General features: G+C 45.0%; 1 protein-coding gene across 1 annotated transcript in view; it reads left to right on the forward strand.

The window, feature by feature from the left end:
* LOC126412596 (probable cytochrome P450 6a14) overlaps positions 1-19,675 on the forward strand; it is a 98,038-nt gene that overhangs the window by 38,570 nt on the left and 39,793 nt on the right. Inside the window, exons 3-4 of the mRNA XM_050082259.1 lie at positions 6,553-6,903; positions 16,466-16,691. Of these exons, the coding sequence (XP_049938216.1) occupies positions 6,553-6,903; positions 16,466-16,691 (577 nt within the window). The remainder of the gene's footprint in view (positions 1-6,552; positions 6,904-16,465; positions 16,692-19,675) is intronic.

Raw genomic sequence — 19,675 nt, forward strand, 5'->3', positions numbered from 1 at the left:
GGGCGCCGTCGTATTGTCCTCACCTATTTCTTTATTACTGTTGTTGTATAATTTCTCTGATATCCTTTGCGGTTGGTAGCTTTCAGTTAGGTTCTGTTTGGATTACGTTATCCGAATTCTTCCTTTGGTTGGTCACGGTTGTACCGTTTCCCGCAGTACTCTCAACCTGCGTAATGAGCCCTCAGGCTTGGGACTGGTATAGCGGAATTGTGTGATATGTATATATAGCGTGGCTCTTATTAACGTTTAAATATATTTGAAAGCGGCTTAGATGACGTTCAGACAAGTAATTTGATGTAAGACACAGGGAAATCCCCCGAAAGTGGATGAGAAATGTCGTCACCAGAGGAACGCACGTGCAGTGGTTGAGCTAACAGCCTTTCAGACCTGATCATCCCGACTCAAGTAGCACATTGACATTGGTGTGCGTCTGAAATCAGGTGCGCGACTTCAGCACTTGGAGCTCAGGTTTAGAGTCTTGCTTTTGGCAGGCAGTATTTTTTTCACAGTGTTAGACGGTTTGGTGTTTCCAGTGAGCTAAGATTTATTATTTTATTTGCCAGTCTCGCAGTCTGCGCTGGTTTATTGCAAAGTAAAGAGCAACAAAAACCCACCGTATTGCGTCACAAGTGTATAAGCTTCCGGGTTTGCATCTCCACCAGCAAATGACATACTTTTTCTTTACTTTACCCAATTACGAATGATAAAAAACAGAAGGGACGAAAGGAAATAAACACAAAATAAGAACAGCATGTGTGATGTGTACAACCATAATATGCACTACACCTTCGGTATGTTTATGACGTAAAGCCTTACTGTGGGCCTTATCCCGTTTGTTGCCGCGTGGGATTAGCCGAGCGGTCTAAGGTGCTGCAGTCATGGACTGTGCGGCTGGTCCCGCCGGAGGTTCGAGTCCTCCCTCGGGCATGGGTGGGTGTGTTTGTCCTTAGGATAATGTAGGTTAAGTAGTGTGTAAGCTTACTTAATGATGACCTTAGCAGTTAAGTCCCATAAGATTTCACATTCACGATCCCGTTTGGTTTGCATTGGAATGCGCCACATGTCGTAATAAGGACACTGCACAGTGTTTTTAAAGCTTGACAGGGGGCATTTATCTGCTGGGATATCGTATGCGCGGTATCCCATGTACCTATCACTACCAAATATCGGCCAATCCGAAGATGCCTAAATGAAGGTGAAACGTGACGTTGGAAAACAATAATCAAAAAAAGTAATACCGCATCCAAGGCTTTTCCTTCTTCGTTTCTCATTCATTTTTGGGGTATTTCCCGAAATTTGGAACTCCATGTGTCTTATATTAAATTACTTGTCCCAGCGTCATCTACGTCGCTCCGGGGTTTTATAACGTTAATAAGAATTATATTTATAGAGGGTTATTCTTTCAACCTTGTACGAACGCTAGTGATTGATCGGTGAGAGGATACGGAACAAAGAACGTCTAATGAACTTATGTTCGTAAATGCATGATTTCCATGTTATTCTGAAGGGAGTCTACTGGGGCACACTTGTTTGTGGCACTCGAGTACGATACTAATATCAATGTAAACTAAAGTGAAACTACTAATTTTATCTTGGAAGTCTTCCATTTGGTCCGTGTTTGCATAGAAAAACAACAATATCATAAACTGAGTCCGTCTTGATGCAAAACAACACACTGTTTACCGCTCTGAGAGAACTGACCAAGGACACAGAACAGACAGCACACACACGCAAAAGAAGCACTTCCCCATTACACACGGAGACATAAATAGGGAACAGCAGTCGTCGTAATTCCCGCTGCAGTTTTCATAGCCTTCTCGGAACATGCGATACACCTCTCGCGACACACGCGAACAGCAAGATGGCGTAATGTTCTTGATCATAAACAAAGTGCGAAAGTTTTTTTTCTGTGTACAGAATCAGCTACATGCCGTTCAACGAACACGATTACAATAATAGGCAATTAACAGCCCAGTACACACCAAAACTGGATTCCACCACACTACCGTAACCCCAAGTGTATATTGCTAGCGTACGAAGTTCACCTTTTAGTATTTGTTAACTAACAGCCGCGTATACAGTTGTAGATGACATGATGTACGCTGAGAATAACCGGCAACAGAAAAAAGCATAGAACATGTGCAGCAATAATTCTTAAAACCGTGCCATAACATAAAATAAATAACTTAGTATGAAAGTATACACAGAAAAGCTATATGTCAAAAAAGGAACAGTAAAAGTGTAATAATGTGTTACTGTGTTTGTATAACTATGCTATTTTCTGCATGTTTTAGATTAAGAAAAAAACACTGATGATGGTGATATTTGTTGCCGAAACTAGTTTAGGAAAATAAATAAGTAAACGTATAAGAAGGTGTTTTGCATCAAGGCGGACTGATAGGCTTTATAATGCGGATCGCTGACTGTGCACAACCGCAGAGCCAAAGAGATTGCTTCTGGTCTGATATACACTCCTGGAAATTGAAATAAGAACACCGTGAATTCATTGTCCCAGGAAGGGGAAACTTTATTGACACATTCCTGGGGTCAGATACATCACATGATCACACTGACAGAACCACAGGCACATAGACACAGGCAACAGAGCATGCACTAGTACAGTGTATATCCACCTTTCGCAGCAATGCAGGCTGCTATTCTCCCATGGAGACGATCGTAGAGATGCTGGATGTAGTCCTGTGGAACGGCTTGCCATGCCATTTCCACCTGGCGCCTCAGTTGGACCAGCGTTCGTGCTGGACGTGCAGACCGCGTGAGACGACGCTTCATCCAGTCCCAAACATGCTCAATGGGGGACAGATCCGGAGATCTTGCTGGCCAGGGTAGTTGACTTACACCTTCTAGAGCACGTTGGGTGGCACGGGATACATGCGGACGTGCATTGTCCTGTTGGAACAGCAAGTTCCCTTGCCGGTCTAGGAATGGTAGAGCCCGCATCTCGTGGTCGTGCGGTAGCGTTCTCGCTTGCCAGGCCCGGGTTCCCGGGTTCGATTCCCGGCGGGGTCAGGGATTTTCTCTGCCTCGTGATGGCTGGGTGTTGTGTGCTGTCCTTAGGTTAGTTAGGTTTAAGTAGTTCTAAGTTCTAGGGGACTTATGACCACAGCAGTTGGGTCCCATAGTGCTCAGAGCCATTTGAACCATTAGGAATGGTAGAACGATGGGTTCGATGACGGTTTGGATGTACCGTGCACTATTCAGTGTCCCCTCGACGATCACCAGTGGTGTACGGCCAGTGTAGGAGATCGCTCCCCACACCATGATGCCGGGTGTTGGCCCTGTGTGCCTCGGTCGTATGCAGTCCTGATTGTGGCGCTCACCTGCACGGCGCCAAACACGCATACGACCATCATTGGCACCAAGGCAGAAGCGACTCTCATCGCTGAAGACGACACATCTCCATTCGTCCCTCCATTCACGCCTGTCGCGACACCACTGGAGGCGGGCTGCACGATGTTGGGGCGTGAGCGGAAGACGGCCTAACGGTGTGCAGGACCGTAGCCCAGCTTCATGGAGACGGTTGCGAATGGTCCTCGCCGATACCCCAGGAGCAACAGAGTCCCTAATTTGCTGGGAAGTGGCGGTGCGGTCCCCTACGGCACTGCGTAGGATCCTACGGTCTTGGCGTGCATCCGTGCGTCACTGCGGTCCGGTCCCAGGTCGACGGGCACGTGCACCTTCCGCCGACCACTGGCGACAACATCGATGTACTGTGGAGACCTCACGCCCCACGTGTTGAGCAATTCGGCGGTACGTCCACCCGGCCTCCCGCATGCCCACTATACGCCCTCGCTCAAAGTCCGTCAACTGCACATACGGTTCACGTCCACGCTGTCGCGGCATGCTACCAGTGTTAAAGACTGCGATGGAGCTCCGTATGCCACGGCAAACTGGCTGACACTGACGGCGGCGGTGCATAAATGCTGCGCAGCTAGCGCCATTCGACGGCCAACACCGCGGTTCCTGGTGTGTCCGCTGTGCCGTGCGTGTGATCATTGCTTGTACAGCCCTCTCGCAGTGTCCGGAGCAAGTATGGTGGGTCTGACACACCGGTGTCAATGTGTTCTTTTTTCCATTTCCAGGAGTGTAGTAGTGTTGGAGTAAGAAAGCGCTTGGCGCCTAGTGGTAGGTAGCTGGATGTGAGCGAAACAGGATGGGGCAGGCAGTTTTTATGGCGTGCACTGTGGCGCCACCAAGTGTTAGATTAACGTAGTTATGTCAATACTGTTGAATATGGACGCAGATATCTTCATGCGGGCCAGGTAAATATGTTAAATAATTATAAGACTCGTTTAACTACCGCGTTAGTATACATGAATTGTTGATAATTGCCAACTGTTGTGAATGTACATAAGCTGATTTGATAAAAAGGCTAGTTAGATATTTCACTTTTGTCATGTTTCTAATATTTGTTAACAGAGGTATGCTGGTTTAGTGAGGTTACATAATATTTGCTGTATAAATCTCATATTTCTTGAATCAATGAGTAAATATGATATATTGTTTTCTGCAGTGTAACTACAATTGTCAATTGTTTTTGAGAAGACAAACTTAACTTGCAATACAATTTTGCTAAAAAAGTCAGTGTTAATAATTCACCATAATGAGTACTGCCTTCCTGCCTGGGTCATAAGTTTTTCAAAGAAATTGGATTTTCCATAAATGTTTTCTTTTTCCAGCCAACAGAATTTCACGTACATTCCAAAGTATTGTGGTCACACCGCTGAGCCTGTAGCTAGCATATTTATATTATTTTCATGAGAGATCAAAATATATCGCATTTCACCGTTGATGCTTTAGAGGTAAGACCATTTAATTTATCTATATACACAGGGAGCAAAGTTGTCATTTTTGAACAGGGCCAGAGGATTTAGTGCCTAAGTGGCAGAATGCACCGGGTGATCAAAAAATCGGTATAAATATGAAAACTTAATAAACCACGCAGTAATGTAAATAAAGAGGTAAAAATTGACGCACATGCTTGGAATGACGTGGGGTTTTATTAGAACAAAAAAAAGTATTGCTAGACGCGTGAAAGGTCTCTTGCGCGCGTCGATTGGTGATGATCGTGTGCTCAGCCGCCACTTTCGTCATGCTTGGCCTCCCGGGTCCCCAGACCTCAGGTCGTGCGATTATTGGCTTTGGGGTTACCTGAAGTCGCAAGTGTATCGTGATCGACTGACATCTCTAGGTTTGCTGAAAGTCAACATCCGACGCCAATGCCTCACCGTAACTCCGGACATGCTTTGCAGTGCTGTTCACAACATTATTCCTCGACTACAGCTATTGTTGAGGAATGATGGTGGACATATTGAGCATTTCCTGTAAAGAGCATCATCTTTGCTTTGTCTTACTTTGTTGCGCTAATTATTGCTATTCTGATCAGATGAGGTGCCATCTGTCGGACATTTTTTGAAAATTGGTATTTTTTTGGTTCTAATAAAACCCCATGTCATTCCAAGCATGTGTGTCAATTTCTACCTCTCTATCTACATTATTACGTGATTTATTCAGTTTTCAAATTTATACTGACTTTTTGATCATCTGGTATTTTGCATTGACAGTTTTTCTTTATTGGTATTCGGAGTTACGTTGCCCAATCGATTCGTATTAAGTTTTGCTGACAGTAACACAGTGTGAGTACACTACTTGCAGTTATAACCCGCTACACGATCATTCAAGCTTTGTATCCATTCCACAGTTCAGACATTCATTCAACGAAATCGTAAAATTTTATTTTTTAAGGAAAGTTACCATTTATTCAATCGTACATTGTTACCGTACCACCCTCTCGGAGGAAACCATGCGTACTACCACCGTGGCTGCATGGTACAGCGGGTGTTAGACTGCAGTCTCTACAACACAGTTTGAGTGAATAAATGGTCTCTAGCATGAAAACCATACATTTCTGGACATAAGTTCATTAGAAATTTTTTGTTCCGTATCCTCTCATCTAACAGTTCCTAGAGTTTATACATGGTGGAAAAAGTCACCCTATACATATGACACAAGCCGATCGGAGTGGCCATGCGGTTCTAGGGGCTACAGTCTGGAAGCGAGCGACCGCTACGGTCGCAGGTTCGAATCCTGCCTCGGGCATGAATGTGTGTGATATCCTTAGGTTAGTTAGGTTTAATTAGTTCTAAGTTCTATGCGACTGATAACCTCAGAAGTTAAGTCACATAGTGCTCAGAGCCATTTGAACCATTTGAAGCGTTTAATGAAAATGAGAGAATATTTTCTTGGCACCGACCTACACGATCAACACGACAAAGTAAGGGAAATCAGAACTCTTATGGAAAGATATAAGAGCTCATTCTTTCCGCGCGCTATAGAGAGTTGTGAAGGTGGTTCGATGAACCCTCTGCCACGCACTTAAATGTCATTTGCAGAGTATCCATGTAGATGTAGATGTGTGAGGAGTGTGGCTGTAGTTTACCACCGTTGGCGAGTCCAGTAAGTTGTGGGACTCGGCGCGTAGTGTGGAAGGAACTCGGGCGCTGATTGGTGGGCCGGCTTATTTGTTGTGAACAGGTGGATGAGAAGCACGACCCGCTGAGCGCCCACTTGTTCAACCTGGGCGGGCCGCTGTGGCGAGCGTTGCGCACCAAACTGACGCCGACGTTCACCTCGGGCAAGATGCGGCTCATGTTCCCGCTGATGGAGGCGTGCGCGCGCGAGATGGTCACCGTGCTGCAGCCGTTCGCCGAGGGCCGCCAGGAGGTCGAGATCAAGGAGTGGAACGCCAGGTTCACCACTGACGTCATCGGCACCTGCGCCTTCGGCATCCAGTGCAACTCACTGCGCGACCCCGAGTCCGAGTTCCGAAAGATGGGGCGCAGCATCTTCAACTCGCCCATACGAACACTCTTCAACTTCGTACTGGTAACGTACAGAAGTCCATTATTTCAGAACAACATATTTTTTATGTTCCAAAGTATAAGGGGCATTCAAAAAGAAACGAGCTGGAGTCATGATTACAGAAACTAGTACTGGCTGTTGAGACACTTGTCCCACTGTGACACAAGGTGGTGAATGGCTGTCTCATAAAATTCCCGGGTCTGCGATGTTGACCAGTTCCGCACGTACAGCTGGACGTCGTTGTCCGAGGTGAATAGTGTGCCCCTCAGAGGCTTTTTAAGGGGACCAAAAATGGCGTAATTACAGGGAGAGAGGTCTGGACTGTATGGAGGTTGGACGAGAACCTCCCATTTCTGCAGGAGTGTCGCGACTGTGTTGGCCGTATGGGGCTTTGTACTGTCGTGGAGCTGAATGACCCCACAGGTGAGATTGCCTGGTCGATTTTGTTTGATCGCTTGGCGAAGGGTGGTCAAGTTATGCCAGTAACGCTGGGCATTTACTGTTGTCCAGTACTTCAGGATTGAATCAGAAGGCTGCCATCTTTGGTTCCCTTGGAATGGCTCTGAGAGGCAAACGATTCACCTCGGACTACGACGTCCAGCTGTACGTGCGGAACTGGTTAACGTCGCAGCCATTCACCGTGTTGTGTCAGAGTGGGACCCAGGATCAGTACTTCTAACATAAAGGTACTGGTTTCTGTAATTACGCCTCTGGCTCGTTTCCTTTTGAACACATTAAAATTGCTTTCACTAGCTCATTTGCCCATCGGGCGTTTATAAAAGACAACACTCTTTCGACGCTGGCGTATGGCCTGAATTGCAAAATAGTATTCTGCATATTTCAGTAATTCCGAATAAAATTCTTCATTGTGGACTAGACCCCTACATTACCGATTAGAAGCAGAAGGCGGGCCTGCGGATACCCAAACGAATGGCCTGGACACTTTCACTGAGAGAAGCAACGAAGCATACTACTGTACCATTTCACTGAGAGACGCAAAGAAATTTTTGTCCGTACTTCAGATAACGCCTTGTAAGGTGTCAGGCAAATCCAACACCTTCCATGAAAATCCTGACATGATAAGCAAATCCAGTAGTATGTCACATAGCTCCGAATAAATCGTAACATTAAATTAACCAAAGTAATGCGAGTAACGAGTGAGCAAATGGAATGTCACAGACTAACACAAGAATGCCTAAATGCATGTCATACCTTCCCACCGTGAGACAGACGCAGTTCCGAAGGGGGAAACGAGAACAGAAGCCGAGAGCAGAACCGTGTTAAGCGAGAAGGCCCTACGATAAGGGATGGACACCCGTCGCCAGCTAACTGCTACGACCACACCACCAGCAAGTTTTTAGCGTGAGACTTTTGCGCGTTTCTGTTACGTTAGGACCACCCCCCAGCCCATGTTAAAAGCTAGAGCCCTCCAGAAGAACAGTATAGATCTTACGATAACGCTAAAAGGACCACACCAGCTGCATGTTTTAGCGTGAGACTTTTTCGCGTCTCTGTTACGTTGCAAACTTTAAAAACATTGCCCCACCACGAAAAGTATAACGTTTCTCATTGGATAGACAGAATTTTTGTAGGTGGAGCTTAAGGTTAACATTGAGACCCTGGTTGGTCAGATGAAAACACAGCCAGATAGTTTTTTTTAAACCAACTTCGGTAAATTGTAGTAAGGAGAAGTTAGGAGAGAGTTGCTTCGGAGACGGCGAGGTGAGCGGAGCTGCGCCGGCCGCCGCCCCCTGACGAACACTGACAAGGTAATGAACGCACGTGATGCCGCATTTTTGAGCGCATAAGGCTTCACTCAGAACTGCAGAAGTCTCATCTGTTACATCCCCTTTACGTAATACTAGTGTCGATCGTCAATTAAAGCTCATGGTGTTCACATTTGCCACTTGAAGTAAAAATCTGAAACGCGATGATTTTTCTGTTATATAGTTATTCAGAAGCCACATCAACCACTGTAATTTACGAGAAGTCAGATAAGTAATTAAAGATAATTGAGGGTCACTGTAGACCATTTTGATAGTTTTCTCTTTTGTGAAACTTAATTTAAACCTAGATTATAGATGTGATATGGCATAGGTCATCCTTCGATCCATTGTAGAACTTGGAAACCCATTCAGGGAATATTCGTTCACATTTTTGTTGAACGCAGTTGGTTTTTACCATCCTGTATTAAAACATTTCCTTTTATCAATAGTGCAATTTATAGACGATGTTTTGTGAGTAGAATAACATTTCGAATGGTAAACTTAACTGTTTTTTCGACGTTATTTTACCAGCTAACTAATGATAGGAAAGCCTTGAACCCCTTCCACTAAATTTAGTTAGTATTAAGAATCCTTTACAGGGAGTGCAGTGGAGCTGACGCTGAAATCATTAAGTATTTGGTTATATCATCGCTAGTCTCACTGAACTCTTCTGAATTCTACATGTCATGTGCGGTCTGGCGTCTCCTTACCAGCAACAGGTCCCAGGTTCAAACTAGTCAATTCGCTAAAAAACTCGCTCAGAGCGAAAGTGGTAGGGAGACACGACTTAGAACAAACAGACACCAAGCAGAATGTTCAGAGCCTTGATCAAAGCTTAAGATATTCTTATAAGTTAACCTTGTTGCACTTCTTGTGATGATGCGATGTTGTAGCAGCTCTTCGTTAGATGCTGAATGATATAAGTACACCTTGGGAAATCGCTGCCTATCACCTTTATCTATCAGACAGATAGTATCAGTCAACCTGCTAATATGCTATCCCTCGACAGGCGTGACTTCTTGGCTTGACTCGTGTTTCATCACCTAACTGAATAATTTAAAGATAAATGTGCGTAGGGAATGCTACAGAACAATGAAAGCCAGTAAAAGCGATTACATTTGTGTCTGGCATTGCGCGAGAACCACTACCGCGAAAGTGTGCCCCGATCGCCGGTAACGCTTTGGCACGTTCCTCGGACATTAGCAGGAGGCGTGTCGTTTTTAGGGGAAATAGTCGGGACGTCAGTAGTACCTGTTCAGGGAGATCTACAAAAACTCCAACTGAAACCTTACAAAGTACCGGGAGTGCACAGACTGGCCAATTTAGATACTGTTGCTCGACGTCGGTATTGCAGCTGGCCCTTTTTTCTGGATCAAGTACGACTGCTTGCTGTCGTAGAACAATGGACGCTGGTGTTCTGAAAAATCTCATTAACTATACAGGGTGTTACAAAAAGGTACGGCCAAACTTTCAGGAAACATTCCTCACACACAAAGAAAGAAAATATGTTATGTGGACACGTGTCCGGAAACGCTTACTTTCCATGTTAGAGCTCATTTTATTACTTCTCTTCAAATCACATTAATCATGGAGTAAAAACACACAGCAACAAAACGTACCAGCGTGACTTCAAACACTTTGTTACAGGAAATGTTCAAAATGTCCTCCGTTAGCGAGGATACATGCATCCACCCTCCGTCGCATGGAATCCCTGATGCGCTGATGCAGCCCTGGAGATGGCGTATTGTATCACAGCCGTCCACAATACGAGCACGAAGAGTCTCTACATTTGGTACCGGGGATGCGTAGACAAGAGCTTTCAAATGCCCCCATAAATGAAAGTCAAGAGGGTTGAGGTCAGGAGAGCGCTGAGGCTATGGAATTGGTCCGCCTCTACCAATCTATCGGTCACCGAATCTGTTGTTGAGAAGCGTGCGAACACTTCGACTGAAATGTGCACGAGCTCCATCGTGCATGAACCACATGTTGTGTCGTACATGTAAAGGCACATGTTCTAGCAGCACAGGTAGAGTATCCCGTATGAAATCATAAAAACGTGCTCCACTGAGCGTTGGTGGAAGAACATGGGGCCAAATCAAACATCACCAACGATCCCTGCCCAAAAGTTCACAGAAAATCTGTGTCGATGACGTGATTGCACAATTGCGTGCGGATTCTCGTCAGCCCACACATGTTGATTGTGAAAATTTACAATTTGATCACGTTGGAATGAAGCCTCACCCGCAAAGAGAAGATTTACACTGAAATGAGGATTGACACATTGTTGGATGAACCATTCGCAGAAGCGTATCCGTGGAGGCCAGTCAGCTGCTGACAGTGCCTGCACACGCTGTACATGGTACGGAAACAACTGGTTCTCCCGTACCGCTCTCCATACAGTGACGTGGTCAACGTTACCTTGTACAGCAGCAACCTCCCTGACGCTGACATTAGGGTTATCGTCAACTGCACGAAGAATTGCCTCGTCCATTGCAGGTGTCCTCGTCGTTCTAGGTCTTCCCCAGTCGCGAGTCATAGGCTGGAATGTTCCGTGCTCCCTAAGACGTCGATCAATTGCTTCGAACGTCTTCCTGACGGGACTCCTTCTTTCTGGAAATCTGTCTCGATACAAACGTACCGCGCCACGGCTATTGCCCCGTGCTAATCCACACATCAAATGGGCATCTGCCAACTCCGCATTTGTAAACATTGCACTAGCCGCAAAACCACGTTCGTGATGAACACTAACCTGTTGCTGCTACGTACTGATGTGCTTGATGCTATTACTGTAGAGCAATGAGTCGCATGTCAACACAAGCACCGAAGTCAACATTACCTTCCTTCAATTGGGCCAACTGGTGATGAATCGAGGAACTAAAATGAGCTCTAACATGGAAATGAAGCGTTTCCGGACACGTATGCACGTAACATATTTTCTTTATTTGTGTGTGAGGAGTGTTTCCAAGTTTTGCCGTACCTTTTTGTAACACCCTGTATATCAAGAACGTGAAACAGGAGTACGTGATGGTGACATGAGGTGTGTAGTTAGTGTAACACCAATTACTGGACCGATATTCTTACACCAAACCAAAATTTCTGATGTTTGTTAACAATACACCGCAGCTAATTTCTGACAGAAAGAGCAATAAACAAAAAGACCTATGGTTGTTCCATGCACTACAAAGTACGAGCACACACCATCAGTATTACGAGGTGTTTCCGTTGAAGGGTAATACCCGCGAAATATGAATAGAATCATACATTCGTGATGTGTCTCCTCCTGCATTGTCCTCCAAGAATAATAGCAGGTCGTTTTGTTGATTGCTCGTTCTCTAACAATATGGTTGGAGTTCATTGTTCACAAACTTATCAGAAGTTATGCTTAGGTGTACAACGATCAGTCTACTCTAGCAAGAGGTTTTACAGTAATTGCACACCACACGTGACCATGACACACCCCTGTTTCACGCTCTTGCTGTAACAGGTCACCTTCCAGTACATCATCGCATATAGTTTTGCGACATCACGTAGTCATACTTGATCCGGAAAAAGAAAAACGGAGTCTCTGGAACAAAACTGCTCCTTGGACAGTCGGCAACAGGCGGTTGCAGTACCGACATCGAACAAGAGTGACTGGATGGGTCACTTTATGCACTACCGGTACCATGTAAGGTTTCGGTTGCAGTTTGTGTACACCTCTGTGTGTGTGTGCTATTGATTCAGTCTGCCGTTTCTGCCAAGGCGTTATCGCAGATGGCAGCCTACAATCCAGGAAATGGTTCTTGGGCAACACTGGTCCCAACTCTTTCCGTGCTCGTGAAACATGCTGTTTATACAAGCAAACACAGAAATGCGATATAGCCTGTAGCAGACTTTTATAGATAGCATCCACAGTTCTGGATACCTCGGCGACATAGCGCCTTGCTGTCGGATAAGGAATTCATCGAACACACTGAAACCTAAGCGAGAGTAGTTTCAGTCCCTAGAGAGAGAGAGGAATGTTCAACTGAATCGAATCAAGAAACTGAGAGTTGGTAGACATGACTCTCGGCAAGACCCAACCTTCCATATGTCGTCAACCATGGGTCTCGTACTGAATGGTGCTCGGAGAGTCTGATGGTAAGGCGCCCATTCGTGACAAGAGGGAAATCCGGGTTCGAATCCAGGCCTGACACAAATTTTCATTTCATCATTCCATTACACAACTGATGGTCCATATGCGAATACGTTTCATGTGTTTCACAACGGCTGTTCCTTCCGACATGAATGTATGTCCGAAGGAACATTGCATCGCAATTCGGAATAACACAGGCACTGAAATATCGTATCGCATATAGTTTCGGGCTTCATCCTAATACTAATACGTGAGCGTAGAAAATTGAAGTACCAATTTGTAATATTAATTGTACAAGGAGTCAAATGAGGCTTATGTCATTCGAAAGGTACTTTGCCATAGATGTGTACGAAAGAAAAGGTAAGAGAGGTAAAATGGCGCTAAGAGAGGTAAAAGGACGCAGAGATACACGGATGAGAAAAGTTCTTTTCTGTCTCTCACACCGCTACCAACTTCTACCGCACGCGCCGAGTGCTATGGTAGAAATAAAACACGAAATTAACGTTCCGTGAGAACGCTGTCGAGGGACGTTCGCCCTTAAATGTTGTAGATGATTCATTTGCAGTTACAATGCTGCAGCAAAACATCTTAGTAACGACGCCTTTGGGCGAACACACACTTTACACAGCGTTGTTTATTGACGTTATTTCTGTTTGCTTTACTTTTGTTTAAGAGCAAAAGAAAGTGACTCTGATTTTATTTCCCGCTTTTATCACAAAATTTGAAGTGAGTTCATAATTTTTCATTTCTCCTTTTTGGATAGCTAGACTCCCCTCATTATACGGAAACTATATTCGTTTTTGGCTATGCATCGGAGAAGAACACTGACAGTCGGGCTGCAAGACAAAGAGGACAGACACAATTTTTGCGTAGAGAATAATGTAGACATCGATAGTGCAAATTCTGTTGCCATTATAAAAGATACATTTAAACGTGCATTTACCCTAGTTTCAAACAATTTTGAAACTTATAAATACAATTTGATGAACTTGCAGAGCAGATTTTGTAATCCAAAACATTTCGCACCTGAGGTTATTTTATGTCACAGAAAAGCATTCACATTAAGTTGCCGTAAGTGAAATGTTAATTTGCAGCCGTCAGTTCAAAATTTATTTTCAACGCACTTTATCAAGGACTCACTTCAAATGATCGGGCATCCACAGCACAGAATTTTCCATGGCCAGTCTTGAGGCTGAAATGTCAGACACTTTTACGTGGAATGTGTCACTTTCGGCTACACGAAATTTTTTATCATGGATCAGGTCGGTTCATTTCTACGTATGGTCGTTCATCATGTTATGCGCAGCTATTTTTGTATGACGTTGACACAATTGGTCGAATTTCGAGGATATGGGATAACAATAGACAAAAATATCTGTGTATATCTGTAAATAATGTACCTTTACTATCGAATATTCCAAGGATTTGACGTGGGCCTAAACGGATCACGCATCAAAACATTTCACTTCGATGCTATCCGAAAACAGAAGTGCTTTAATATGAATTACTTCCGTGTGGTCCCCGATTAGGATGGGAAACTTGACTGAAATCAGTGGTGCGCAGATTCTTGTGCTTGACTGTTTCTGCTTTTTCTCTTGTGAGTTTCTTACCTTGTGGTGTTAATACTAGTCACAAATGAGAAAAGTAAATGTGGTTAATGGAAATTACACACCCTATATAAGATATGTATCTCAAATGACAGTAGTTTCTATTATTTGTTGTTAGTATTTCATGATATACGTCGTGCCTGTTTTGACTGTTTTCAGTTACAGTTATCCTAATGAAGTTTGCATTTAGCACAAATATTTTGTTTCCGTCCTGAAATTTTCTAGGAGAAAACCAACATTAATGAGGAAAAGACCCTCAGACAGGCACAATATATTTGGAGGAACAAAAATTATTCGAGGCGTAGCCCCGAGAATTTTGTACACATTTATTTCATGCTCATAAATTAGGGATAATGCTGATACATGGTGAAACAACGCTCTGGTCGGCAGTTTGCGGGTTTAAATCACCTCGGGGTATGACCATGCGGTGCATTTGACCTGTGGTCGTCGCACGGTGGCGCAGGCAGCAGTCCACATACGCAGAGGTGTGTTGGTGAATGTCAGAGTACGGTGCAGCGAGTAAGTGTGCAGACGTTTTCAGGTGTGCTAATGATGACCGTGTGTTGAAAATGGCTCAAAGAACACATACTGATGACGTTATGAGGGGTAGAATACTAGGGCGACTGGAGGCTGGTCAAACACAGCAGGGCGTAGCACGGCCCCTCCGATCTCAAGATTATGGCAACGAGTCCAGCAGACAGGAAACGTGTCCAGTCGCTACAGTAAGGGACGTCCACAGTGTACAACACCACAAGAAGACCGATATCTCACCATCAGTGCCCGCAGACGACCACGGAGTACTGCAGGTAGCCTTGCTCGGCACCTTACCGCAGCCACTGGTACAGTTGTCTCCAGACACACAGTCTACAGACGACTGAAAAGACACGGTTTATTCGGTCGGAGACCTGCAAGGTGCATTCCACTGACCCCTGGTCACAGGAGACCCCTTAAAGCCTGGTGTCAAGGACACATAACATGCTCGTTGGAACAGTAGTCCCAGGTTATGTTCACGGACGACTCCAGGTATAGTCTGAACAGTGATTCTCGCCGGGTTTTCATCTGGCTTGAACCAGGAACCAGATACCAACCCCATAACGTCCTTGAAAGGGACCTGTATGGAGGTTGTGGTTTGATGGTGTGGGGTGGGATTATCATTGGTGCACGTACACGCCTGCATAGCTTTGACAGAGGAACTATAACAGGTCAGGTGTATCGGGACGTCATTTTGCACCAGTATGACCGCCTTTTGAGGGGTAGAGTGGGTCCCATCTTCCTCCTGATGGATGATAACGCACGGCCCCACCGAGCTGCCATCGTCTAGGAATATCTTGAAACAGAAGATATCAGGCGAATGGAGTGGCCTGCCTGTTCTCCAGACCTAAACCCCATCAAGTACGTCTGGGATACTCTCGGTCGACGTATCGCTGCACGTCTTCAAACCCCTACAACACTTCAGGAACTCCGACAGGTACTGGTGCAAGAATGGGAGGCTGTACCCTAGCAGCTGCTCGACCACCTGATCCAGAGTATGCCAACCCGTTGTGCGGCCTGCGTACGTGTGCACGGTGATCATATCACATATTGATGTAGGGGTACATGCGCAGGAAACTGCAGTTTTGTACGACGTGTGTTTCGGGATGCTTTTCTCAACTTCAGTACCGAGTATTTACAAATCCGTGTCGTGTGTGTTACCTATGTGCCTATGCTATTAGCGCCAGATTAGTGTAGTACCACGTTGTGTGTCACCACATTCTGCAATTATCCTTAATTTATAAGCATGAGTGTATTTTTATCTTAGGAAGATAAGTACTTTACATACTAAAAAAACCACCTTCATCTACGTTATCCAAGGTGAACGATGTCCAGACTGCGAACAACGTCTCGAAGCCATCTGTTAACAATACGGCCCGTTACAGATTTCTATGTCACTGATAATTACGAAAACAGCTGTGGTTTTGTCAAGCCATCGTGAATAAAATAATAAAATGGCGCCTCGTTGTCACTCGACGCATCTTTCTTTATGCCTCAAGCCGTCGATATTAAAGAAACAGTGAATGTACTTTACGCCTCTGACGTAATAACTGAACGCCGTGTTTCAGGTGCGCATTGGTTACCTCCTGCACATAAATTCTGTAAGTCCGGAGTGTGAACGCTTCTTCATGGGTGTCGTGCGTGACACAGTGGACTACCGCAAGAAGAACGCCGTGGCGAGGAACGACTTCGTCAACCTGTTGCTGGAGCTGCAGGAGAAGGGACAGGTGCAACCCGACCACGAAAGTGCAGACACTGGGAAAAAGGTCGCTCACTCGCCGGACATCGACTTCAGTAAGTATACGCAAGTCATCAACAACACGTCGCAAGGCGTGCAGGAAACTGATTTTTCTTTCCATGAAAGCCGCGCGGGTTTATCCGAGCGGTCTAAGGCGCTGTAATCATAGACTGTGCGGCGGAGGTTCGAGTCCTCCCTCGAGCATGGGTGTGTGTGTTTGTCCTTAGGGTAATTTAGACCAAGTAGTGTGTAAGCTTAGGTACTGATGATCTTAGCAGTTAAGTCCCATAAGATTTCACACACATTTGAACATCTTTCCATGAAAACTGTTAACGGCAATAGTCTCTTTGATATTCTGACGATATTAGGCAGAAAATTCAGGGAGGCTATGGTTACCTACAGGTTATACAGAACTCAGACTGAAGTTGTAAAAGTTGAAAGAAGCAAGGGAACTAGTAGTTGAGAATGCAATGAGACAGTCTGTTATTGAATCTTGCGGTAAATCAAACAGCAGGGGAAACAAAACATCTGTTGGGAAATAGATTTAAGGATAAAGGGGAAGAAACCAAAATATTTAAGTTTCCCGATTACGTTGTATTTCTGTCAGAGCCTGCAAAGGATGTCGTAGATCAGTTTAACGGAATACGTAGTGTCCTGAACATAGGTTATAAGATGCTCATCAACAAAAGTGAAACATTGTGATCTAATTAATTCAGATAATGCTGGGGTATTAGATTACAAAATCAGATCCTGAAAGTATCAGACGAGTTTTGACGGCCGAGCAAAACAACTGAGGCCGACAGAAGATACACCAATTCAGTCTGAGAATAGCAAGGAAAGATTTCCTGCAAAAGAGCAATACGGTAAGCCGAATATGAATTTAAAACTTATGAAGTCTTTTCTTGAAGTATTTGTGTGGAGCTTATTTGGAACTGAAATATGGATGGGTGAACAATCTGCCCATAACCTTTGTCATTACATGAGGCAATAACTATCGAATCGCGTGCTCATTACTCGTATTATATGCTAAATACATACGTTACAATATTCCGTGACTTTTCCTTAAGACAGTGTGAGCCAAATGTACAGGAAAACAAGTTGCGCTTGGATCAGGTGCAACCTAAATAGTGGCCACCGTACGCAAGACACATTTAAATACAAAAATCACATGGCTGTAATTTCTAGTACAACATAAGTGTTGACATAAAGTCATTATTGTCATGTTTCCGCATAACGATGGCATTGTAAGACATATACGCAAGAGAAAGAGCTTCAAAGCGTTGGTCTACATTTGCCCCTATTGGAAGCAAATATTTGACTTAGCATTGACTGGCAGAGTTGTCGGATGCCCTGAGGGACACCGAGTTAATTTCTGTCCAATTGGCGCGTTAGATCGTCAGAATCCAGACCTGGTTGAAGGGTTCTGTGCATAATACTCCAAACTCTGCGAGCTGATGAGAGATCCGGTGACCTTGCTGGCCAACGTAGGGCCTGCAAGCACGAAGACTAGAGGTAGAAATTATCGCTGTGTACGGGCGGGCATTATCTTGCTGAAATGTAAACCCAGGATAGTTTACCACGAAGGGCGACAGAACGGGACGCAGAATATCGTAGAGGTACAGCTGTACTGGAAGGGTGAGGCGGATGACAACCAAAGGGGTCCTGATGACAGAAGAAATGGTACTCCAGACCACTTCTCCCCAGCCGTACGGTCTCCCAGTGGTATCTGGGGCGCTTCCAGACATGTCTTAGACATGGAACCGTAATACGTCATAACTGTGTGTGAGTGTTTGTGTGCTGCATTTATTATCCGTCCCTTACGTTCTGATTTTAGTTTCATACTAACTGCGAACTTAACAACTATCAACAGCACTATTGCCAGTAGTCATTATAGGGAAATATTGTGAATTAACATTAAATATAAATATTATATTGAATACTACACTACCGGCCATTAAAATTGCTACACCAATAAGAAATGCAAATGATAAACGGGTATTCATTGGAAAAATATATTATACTACAACTGACATGCGATTACATTTTCACGCAATTTGGGTGCATAGATCCTGAGAAATCAGAACCCAGAACAACAGCCTATGGCAGTAATAACGGCCTTGATACGCCTGGGAATTGAGTCAAACTGAGCTTGGTTGACGTGTACAGGTACAGCTGCCCATGTAGCTTCAACATGATACCACAGTTCATCAAGAATACTGACTGGCGTATTGTGACGAGCCAGTTGCTCGGCGACCATTGACCAGACGTTTTCAGTTGGTGAGAAATCTGGAGAATGTGCTGGCCAGGGCAGCAGTCGAACATTTTCTGGATCCAGAAAGGTCCGTACAGAAACTGCAACATGCGGTCGTACATTATTCTCCGGAAGTGTAGGGTTTCGCAGGGATCGAATGAAGGTTAGAGCCACGGGTCGTAACACATCTGAAATGCAACGTCCACTGATCAAAGTGCCGTTAATGCAAACAAGAGGCGTCAGAGACGTGCAACCGATGGCACCCCATACCATCACCCAGGGTGATACGCCAGTATGGCGATGACGAATACACGCTTCCAATGCTCGTTCACCTCGATGTCGCCAAACACGGATGCGACCATCATCATGCTGTAAACGCTACCTGGATTCATCCGAAAAAATGACGTTTTGCCATTCGTGCACCTAGGTTCGTCGTTGAGTACACCATCGCAGGCGCTCCTGTCTGTGATGCAGCGTCAAGGGTAACCACAGCCACGGTCTCCGAGCTGATAGTCCATGCTGCTGCAAACGTCGTAGAACTGTTCCTGTAGATGGTTGTTGTCTTGCAAACGTCCCCATCTGTTGACTCAGGGATCGAGACGTGGCTGCACGATGCGTTACAGCCATGCGGATAAGATGCCTGTCATCTCGACTGCTAGTGATACGAGGCCGTTGGGATCCAGCACGGCGTTCGGTATTACCCTCCTGAACTCACCGATTCCATATTCTGCTAACAGTCATTGGATCTCGACCAACGTGAGCAGCAATGTCGCGATACGATAAACCGCA

The sequence above is a fragment of the Schistocerca serialis genome, chromosome 7 (assembly GCF_023864345.2).
Source record: "Schistocerca serialis cubense isolate TAMUIC-IGC-003099 chromosome 7, iqSchSeri2.2, whole genome shotgun sequence".
Taxonomy (NCBI): domain Eukaryota; kingdom Metazoa; phylum Arthropoda; class Insecta; order Orthoptera; family Acrididae; genus Schistocerca; species Schistocerca serialis.